Source organism: Sorghum bicolor, chromosome 10 (assembly GCF_000003195.3).
Source record: "Sorghum bicolor cultivar BTx623 chromosome 10, Sorghum_bicolor_NCBIv3, whole genome shotgun sequence".
NCBI lineage: Eukaryota > Viridiplantae > Streptophyta > Magnoliopsida > Poales > Poaceae > Sorghum > Sorghum bicolor.
Genome location: NC_012879.2, coordinates 43,657,856 through 43,667,558, shown reverse-complemented (window position 1 = coordinate 43,667,558; position 9,703 = coordinate 43,657,856). Strand labels below are relative to the sequence as shown.

Sequence of the window (9,703 nt, the reverse complement as noted above, 5' to 3'; positions counted from 1 at the left end):
CGTGGCGAATAATGCGACATGTAACTCACTATCTGTAGTAGAGCGGAATGTCCTGTTCTTTTGGAGCCTACCTGCGTGTAGAGCGATTCCCGCGAGCCCTCTGGTGTAGTTGCCCAAGGCATCGCTGTGTAATGAACTCATGTAATGAATGTTTGGGTCTTAATGGATTTTATCGATGTTATTTGCTTCTTTGTATGAGTGTTGGATAGAATGTTTTATGAATTAAATTGCCTAATTATCTAAACATTGTTTTAACACATTAAATCATGACCTAATCCATGCAGAGAGATGGCGTGCCGCTGTTCTGAACGCCTCAACGTTCGTTCCCCTTCACCCGAGGTGGAGTACCGTGGTCGTGGACGTGGGCGTGGTCGAGGAGCTGCCTCTCCTGCCCCTAGACTTGAGCGGGAGGGGGAGGAGCCCGCCCCAGGAGAGCCTGCCCTAGAGGAGCCCCACAGGAGAGCTAGGTCCCCTCAGCTCGGGGACAATGATGCACCACCACCGCCGCCACCGTCTCTGTCTGAGATGATGGATCGCCAGACCCGCCTTCTGGAGGCACTGGCGGATGGCATACTGCGTCGTCCTCGAGGAGGTCCGCCCAATGACTTCCAAAGGAAGCTAGAAGGCTTCCTCAAGCTGAGGCCTCCTACGTTTGACTGTGCTGATGATGATCCCATCGCTGCCGAGGACTGGCTGCGTGAGATCGAGAAGAAGCTGGACCTCACCACTTGCACTGATGAGGAGTGTGTGGGAGTCACCGCTCACCAGCTCACTCACGCTGCACGCGCATGGTGGGACAGCTACAGTGACACCCATGAAAGACCCGGGAGCATAACCTGGGCTGAGTTCACTGAGGCATTCCGTGAGCAGCATGTACCTGAGGGTGTCATGGACGCCAAGGTGGAGGAGTTCCGCAACATCTCCTAGGGCACTCAGAAGGTACAGGAGTATGCCACTCGCTTCACCCGCACCATGAGGTATGCTCCAGATGAGTCCAACACTGAGAAGAAGAAGATGTACTTCTTCAAGAAGGGTCTGAGTACGCGCCTCAAGGTGGCCCTCTCGGGACACACCTGCTACACCCTCCGGGAGATGATCAACAAGGCCCTGGAGATGGAGAGGGACCGCCTGGAGGCCGATGCTCAGTACAAGGAGAAGAAGCGCCGGTCCGAGAGTTCTTCTCGTGGCCCGGCACCCCAGAGGCCACGTGCTCACGTGCCCCCTCTGTCACGCCCCCGCTCTGCTCAGGGTGCTGCACCGGCTCCGAGTCGAGGAGGTGGTACCCACACCGCCAACTACCACCGCCCCACTCAGAGCCACCCTGTGCAGAGTACCAGCATGTGGAAGGCCGCTGCACCCACCTCCACAGGCAGTGTGCCTTTCGCTTGCTTCAACTGTGGTCAGCCAGGCCACAAGGCTGCCTACTGCCCGGCGAAGACTGCTCCACCACCTGCCCCAGCTGCCGCCAGGCAGACACCTGCTCAGGGCACACTTTGCAAGCCAGCTGTGGGAGCCACCCGCGGCCGTCTCACACACCTGACAGCACAGGACGCTCAGGACGCCCCCGACGCGGTGTACGGTATGTTTTTGGTACAGGGAGTTATGGCATCAGTTCTATTTGACTCTGGTGCAACTTGCTCATATGTATCCTCCAGATTCGCACGAGAGCACAACCTACCCGTGTCACCACGGAAGGTACCTATAGACACCATATCTCCTTTAGGCAACCTCAGATGCACCCAAAAATGTCAGGGAGTGAGTATCACCATTGAGGGTTACCCTTTTCTAGCCGACCTCACATTACTTCCGTCAGATGGACTGGATGTCATCTTAGGAATGGATTGGCTGACCCAACACAAGGGAGTGATATCTTGTTCACCGAGGTATGTAGAGATAACGCACCCGAGCGGTCGTGTGCTTCGATGTGAGCCTAACCATGAGAAGAAGGCGCCCATGATATGCGCCTTAGAATCCAAGTCAGTAGAGGAGGTGCCTGTAGTGAGTGAGTACCCTGACGTGTTTCCAGAGGAGTTGCCGGGTATGCCACCTGACAGAGATGTGGAGTTCGTGATCGACCTTCTGCTGGGTACGGGTCCCATTGCTAAGAGGCCCTACCGCATGTCAGTCGATGAGCTGGAAGAGCTCAAGAAGCAACTCAAGGAGTTGGCAGATAAGGGGTACATTAGGCCTGGTGCTTCACCATGGGGTTCCCCTGTCTTGTTCGTGAAGAAGAAGGATGGTTCCATGAGGATGTGTATTGACTACCGAAACTTAAATGCCGTGACTGTCAAGAACAAGTACCCTCTCCCAAGGATCGATGACCTATTAGATCAGTTGAAGGATGCCAAGTTCTTCTCAAAAATTGATCTCCGATCCGGGTACCATCAGATGAAGATCAGACCGGAGGATATACCTAAGACAGCCTTTGTCACAAGGTATGGGCAATATGAGTTCACCGTTGTGTCCTTCGGACTCACGAATGCCCCGGCCTACTTCATGAATATGATGAACAAGGTGTTCATGGAAGAACTAGACAAGTTCATTGTGGTGTTCATTGATGACATTCTTGTCTATTCAGCCTCTGCCGAAGAACATGAGCAGCACTTGAGAGTAGTTCTGGAGAAGTTGAGGCAGAATCAGCTCTATGCCAAGTTCAGTACGTGCGAGTTCTGGCTTGAAGAAGTCGCCTTCCTTGGGCATGTTCTCACAGCTGAGGGGGTTGCAGTTGACCCAGCAAAAATAGAAGCCGTGAAAGAATGGGAGCAACCCCGTAATGCGACTGATATCCGCAGTTTTCTAGGTTTGGCCGGGTACTATCGCCGATTCATTGAGAATTTCTCTAAGATCGCCAAGCCAATGACCAACCTCCTCAAGAAGACCAATGAGTTTGAGTGGACACCTGAGTGTGAACAGAGTTTCTAGACCTTGAAACAGAAGCTTACCACCACCCCTGTGCTAGCCTTGCCTGACATTCAGAAGGACTTCATAGTCTACTGTGATGCTTCGAGACAGGGACTCGGATGTGTTCTGATGCAGAGTGGGAAAGTCATAGCATATGCGTCGCGATAGCTGAATGACCATGAGCAACGCTACCCCACCCATGACCTTGAGCTAGCAGCCGTAGTGCATGCCCTGAAGATCTGGAGACACTACTTGATCGGCAACAAGTGTGACATTTACACTGATCATAAGAGCTTGAAGTACTTTTTCACTCAAGAAGATCTGAACATGAGACAACGTAGGTGGTTGGAGCTCATAAAGGACTACAACCTGGAGATCCACTACCACCCAGGAAAGGCAAATGTAGTTGCTGACGCCTTGAGCCGCAAGAGCTATTGTCATAGCCTGTCCATGGAAGCCATACCGTCAGAATTATGTCAGGAGATGGGAGACCTACGACTGGAGATCATACCCAGGGGTTTGCTCAGTGAGTTGCGGATACAATATGACATAGAAGATCGAATCCGCAGAGCCTAGCAGGACTGTCCTTAGATCCAAGAGGTCCACGAGCGCATGGAAGGGGGGAAATGCCCCGAGTTCCGAACATATGAAAGAGGGACATATTGGTGCAAGAACAGAATTTGTGTACCTAGCGACGAGGCCTTGCATGAAGAGATCTTGTCGGAGGCACACGACTCTAGGTACTGCATACACCCTGGCAGCACCAAAATGTACGCTGATTTGAGGAAGGTCTTCTGGTGGAAGGATATGAAGAAAGACATCGCTGGACATGTTGCTCGATGTGACACGTGCAATAGGGTCAAAGCAGAGCACCGAAGGCCAGCCGGGTTGCTCAAACCCCTAGACATACCACAGTGGAAATGGGACAACATAGCCATGGACTTTATCGTGGGGTTACCCCGATCCTCGCAAAGCCATGACTCCATCTGGGTGATCATCGATCGACTCACCAAGGTAGCCCACTTCGTGCCAGTCAAGATGGACTACCGAGCCGACAAATTGGTAGACTTGTACATACATCACATCCTCAGGCTTCACGGGGCACCTGCTAGCATAGTCTCAGACCGTGGCCCCCAGTGGGTATCCAAGTTTTGGCAGAGCCTGCACAAGGCAATCGGCACCCGCTTAGACTATAGCACCGCATACCACCCGCAGACTGATGGGCAGACTGAGAGAGTGAATCAGGTCCTGGAGGATATGCTCAGTGTACTGAAGTATGGGTTAGATTGGGAAAAAAGTCTACCTCATGCAGAGTTCTCCTACAATAACAGTTATCAGGCCAGCATTCAGATGTCACCTTTTGAAGCCCTATATGGAAGGAAATGTAGAACCCCGCTGATGTGGTCACAGGTGGGAGAGAGAGCGTTCTTTGGCCCTGATAAAATTAAAGAAGCCGAAGAAGGAGTCGCCCATGTGCGAGAGAACTTGAAGATCGCTCAGAGTAGACAGAAAAGTTACGCAGATAACCGTCGAAGGGATCTCGAGTTCAAAGTGGGGGATCATGTGTACCTCAAGGTCTCCCCGCTACGTGGGACTTTCAGATTCCATGTGAAAGGGAAGCTGGCACCCAGGTTTGTAGGCCCCTACCGGATCGTTGCAAGTTTTGGCAAGTTAGCATACAAGCTAGAGTTACCAGAAGACCTAGACAGAGTGCATCCAGTGTTCCACGTATCTCAGTTACGCAGGTGTTTGAAACTGTCAGAGACACAGGTGCCCGTTGAGTCACTAGACCTACAGGAAACACTAGAGTACCGGGAGTACCCAGTCAAGATTCTAGACAGAGCCACCAAGGAAACTAGAAGCTCTACCACTCCCATGTGCAAGGTTCTGTGGAGCAACCACACAGAAAGAGAAGCCACTTGGGAGAAAGAGTCTGAGTTGCAGTTACGATACCCCTACCTCTTCGAAAGGTACATCACACCTTAAATCTCGGGACGAGATTCCAATGAGGGGGAAGGACTGTAATGACCCAGAAATTTTCCTAAAATACCCAAAAATACCATCTGAAAATTTTTCTAAAAATAACCCTTGTTTGGTGAATTCATACTAGGAAAATCCCTTGTAGATGCACAAGTAGAGCCTATTTAATTTTTGAGCATATGCATATTTAATTCAACATGTGATTTGGCTTTTATTTGATTTTATGTGATGAGTAATAAAATCAATAACCTTTATTTACTAAAAACCCGACCCGTGGATTAGTGTCCATAAAATCCTAGACCCCTAGAAGACTTCCCTTTTAGGGCGTAAACATGTTGGCAGCTTGTTTATGCAATTAGGGAACCAAGGGTGGATAGAAGATTTAGCAGAAATTAGAAAAAGGGATGAAGCTAGGGCTGGAAAAATGAAAAGCAGATTTGGCCCGAGAGGAGCTCGCAGCCCAGCTCGCTGCCCCACCCGCGCTCGCGTTCGCCGCGGCCCAGCACCGCGCGCGCGGCCCAGCACGCGCACCCCACCCGCGCTCGCGTTCGCCGCGGCGCAGCACCGCGCGCGCGGCCCAGCACGCGCACCCCACCCGCGCATAGCCAGCGGCCCAAGCGCTAGCGCGGCCCAAGACTCGCGCGCGTGGCCAGCGGCCGGCCGAGCGCTCGCCCAGCGCCCGCGCGGCTGACAGGCGGGCCCCGCCCGTCATCCCCCACCTCACCTCCGTTTCCCTGCTTTTCTTCCCCGGCGCCCCTGCAGCGTGGTGACGACACTGCGCTCGCCTTTTGACTGGACGAGAGCGGACGGGAGAACGCCAGGGCCTCGCCAACCACCCCCCCCCCCCCCGCGCCTCGAACCCTAGCCCTGCGGTCGCGGACACCCTACACGTGTCCCGATGTCATCCCCCACCGTCCGCCGCAACCATGGCCGGGAATGGCTATAAAAGCCAATTCCCGAAGCCCTAGCGCCTCCCATCCACCCCGCCACCACACCACGGCTCAGCCGCCACGCACCGAGCGCCGCAAGCAAGAGGGAGAAGCAAGGAGGGGCAGGGGCGACCACGCTGCCAGAGCCGCCCAGGACGCCGGAGCAGGGGCGACCTCGCCACCGTCTTCCTCCCCTACCTCGCGACGAGCTCCACGGCGCTGCGATCCCGCCTCGTCACGACCCCAACCCCCCGCTGCAGAGCCATCCACCAACCATCGCCACCCCCGGTATGTCTTCGATTGTCATCTCTGTGCGCCACCAAGCCGAGCACTTGCGCCATGGCCGCACGCCGCAAACTCACCCAAGGCGTTGCCTTTGCACTCCCCGCGTCCGTCTCGCTCTCACACACTGCACACCCGCGCGCACGCAGCACACACACATCCGGGTCGGGAGCAAGGCCCGGCCTTTGCTGAACCACCGCGAGAGCTGGAGCGGGAGCGCGAACGCGCGATCTCCGCGGACGCGCCCTAAACAGTGGCATGGACTCACCTGAGCAGACCTCAAGGCACCCGTTTCGCGCCCACCTACGCACCGCGCCACTCGTGCGCGCCGGCTGCCGCGACGCGCGCGCCCGAGCGAGCACGCTCGCGGCCGCAGGCGCCACGAGCACGATCACCCTTGGCATGTACGCCATCCCGGCCGCTGCGCATCACTAGAGGGTCCCAAATCTCCTTTAGTGTTCCTGCCTTGCTCTAGAACGCTCTAAGCGCGCGCCTTTGCCAAGAGAAGAGCACGGAAACACCGAGGGCGAGGCGCGGCCGTGCGTCCGCCATGGCCGGCCCCCGCCTCGGTGCAGGGCGCCCCGGATCGCTACGGTCGGCAAGGAAAGGAAGAGTGACGCCACACGAGATGCGCAGAGGGAACGAAAGTCGAGGTGCCACTTAGGGTGGAAGAACAAGGGGGAAAAAGGGCACCGGAGCACCGCCGGAGCATGGCGCTGCCCATCGGCGTCGTGGGAGAGGGGGAGCAGGGGAGGGGAGGCAGAGAGAGCCTCCTGGCTGCACCCGGTCCGCCGTAGACCGAAGAGGAGGAGAGACTAGGTGGACCAGGTCCACGAAGACCCAGCCAACGGACCACAGACCCCACCGTGTACCCGTGCACCCGTACACCGCGCGCCCACTCCCCCTGGCCACTGGGCCGAGCCAGCCAAGGCCGAGGCCCAGGAGCGTCAGCCCACAGCAAGCAGGCGGCCGCCAGGCTATCCTGGGCCGAACGCGCCAGGAGTAAGCCCGCGCTCCACTCCCCCTGGCCGCTGAGTTGGGCCAGTTTGAGCCCAAGCCACTTAACCAGCTTCTTTTCCTTTTTCCTTTCTTTTTCCACAACCATAAAATGCATAAATCATTTAAACCCCCAAATGATTTCCGAAAAATATAAACCAAGAGTCCAGATTCTTCTAAAAAGAAGCTCTACGTCTTAGGCTTATTTATGAGTGCATTTGGTTCTTTCGATTCTTCTATTGGATTTTTGTGATATCTATAGGAGTCGCTTATTGCGACCATATGTCTCGTTTGACAGACCAGGAGGAGCCGACGACTGAGGAGTACGACCCCGACTACACTGAGGAGCTCGAGGATGACTTGCTAGGTGCCACATCCCACCCAACCTCGTAGAATCCTATTAGTCATGCCATGAATGTAGAAGCTAGCGTTTTACTTTTATGCAATAATCTGGGATAGGATGCATGGTAGAAATGCTTGTGAGCCGTTACCTTGTCGCAACCTACTACCCTTGCTTACCCGCAGTTAGGTTAGAAGCTTGCATCTTACTACTGGTACTTTACTCTGCATTATATCTGTGATGTGATGCTTGGTGGACAATGGTTGGGTTGGTTAAGGCTTGGAATGCCGATATCGGAATTTGGGGGAGATCTTGGCGTGTGTTTTGGGTGTGTGGTGAGGGTTGAGTCGACCGAGCAGGAATGTACGACGAGTCTTGGGACGAGTCATGCCGGGAGATGCTACCTGGGCATTTCCCAAGAGAGATGCCTGTGGCGGGCACATGTGACAGGGTGAGCTCCCGGAGTGGAGTGTCTTCGTGGGACGAAGCGCCGGGATGGGAGATGCTGTTTAGCACGGGGTGACCAGATGTCCCGTTGAGCGGGGCATCGGCCGACCCCACGTGAAGATGTCTTGCTTGGTCGCTTAAGGACTGATATGTTCTGTGGACCGGGTCCTAGGAAGCCTTGCACCCTCACTCGCCTTCATGGGAGGGGGACGGATGTACGACCATCTAGGGCGATGCCACTACTACTAGGTTGTTAGCGGATAGTGTAGGGAGGTACGGGCATGGGACCCACACCCTCCTAAGACAGCGTAGTGACCCTGGGGGCCCGGTACTACGTCTCACAGTCTCAGCATGCCGGTGGTACTCCGGTATGGCCCCAGTTCTGAGTGGTAGGGTGGCATCGTGTTAGTTGGAAGGCAGCCCAGAATCAGCCTAGACGATGTACAGCGTCGATGATGGTGATCTTGTGAGTGGTGTAAACCTCTGCAGAGTTTCTGGTTGATCAGTCGATACATACGCCGTTCGCGGCTATGGACCTTTCCTAAGTACAGCTTCACTTGACTAGAGAGAGGAGTCCTTTCTACCTTTCCCTGGGTTTGTGTTGGATCCGGCGATGGCCGCTGAGGCAAGGCACGAGCGGGAGTCGTCCTTGCCGCCTAGAGAGTGAGAGTGTGGTGAGATGTGTGTGCTGGGATGGGAAAATGTGTGTGAAAGGAGTTGGAATAAAAGTTGACTTATTAATATAAAATTTGACTTATTCGCATAGAAAACTACAGCCATATCTTAGGTCTTTTGATTCATCCCCTTGCATTCCACCTACCACAAAGCTTCGCAAAAAGCATAGGGTGGGAGCCAGTGGCCAGTACAAATCGTACTGATACTTTGGCAGCAGGTTCTGAGCCTGAGTACGACTACGCGGGCGACGATTGGGAGGAGTAGGTGTCTCATCCTACGCTCAAGTTTGGAGGATCCGGAGTTCGCGCCTTCGCTATCTACCCGATGCTGTTCCGCATGCTGTGTGTGTGAGTGTGATTCCGCCAAGTGGCGATGTAATAATGAGTAAACCCCTCTTGTACTCTCCTTTGTTCGTGTATGACTTGTATAACAGCTGAAATTCGGGTATTTCGAATTGACTCCATCACGCGTTAATTCGTTTTACAATTCGAATCTGGGGATTTCCCTTCGTGGAAATCTAGATCGTCTCATAGATCACACACACGCAAAGAAATTTCAGAATTGATGCAAACAAGGAGTATGATTGGGATGCAAGTGTTGCAATCAGACCCAACCAAAGTTTTGCACCAAACAAAGATAGCAAACTGGTTGCAGAACTTGATATGAAACTTTCAGCACTTGTGCACATAAACCAACTAATCTTTCAGACTTTCTCTCTGAACCTTTCTCAACTTTTTTTTCACTTCACTTTTTTTTGCACTTTCTTTTCTTTTTTTTGACACACTTTTTTTTATATATAGAACTAAAAAACAGGGATCAGATTATGATACTTACACAACTAAAGACAGAAATAAAACAACAACCAGTAGCTAGATATGATAAAAGTTAAAACAAAGTATGATATAGGCTATAGAGATTTTTTTGTGGGGATTTTTAGATATAAAAGAGGCACAAAGAATACGTGAAGGATAAATGATCAGCAACTAAAACAAAGACTCTAATGGACTGCGACTTAACCGAACTCACTAAAATAACATATTGAAACAAAGGTCTAAGCAATATATTTTTCTGGCATTTTGGTGGATAGGACGAAGCAAAATATATATGTAGCTAGGGATAAAATTCCTACCGTGGCAACGAAAGCTTTGATACC

The 9,703-nt window shown here is 53.1% G+C and overlaps 1 protein-coding gene across 1 annotated transcript; it reads left to right on the top strand.

Moving 5' to 3' along the window:
• Window positions 973–1,705, top strand: LOC110431151 (translation initiation factor IF-2-like). The gene is made up of 2 exons (XM_021449866.1): window positions 973–1,579; window positions 1,656–1,705. The coding sequence occupies exons 1-2, from the start codon at window positions 973–975 to the stop codon at window positions 1,703–1,705; spliced, it is 657 nt and encodes a 218-aa protein (XP_021305541.1).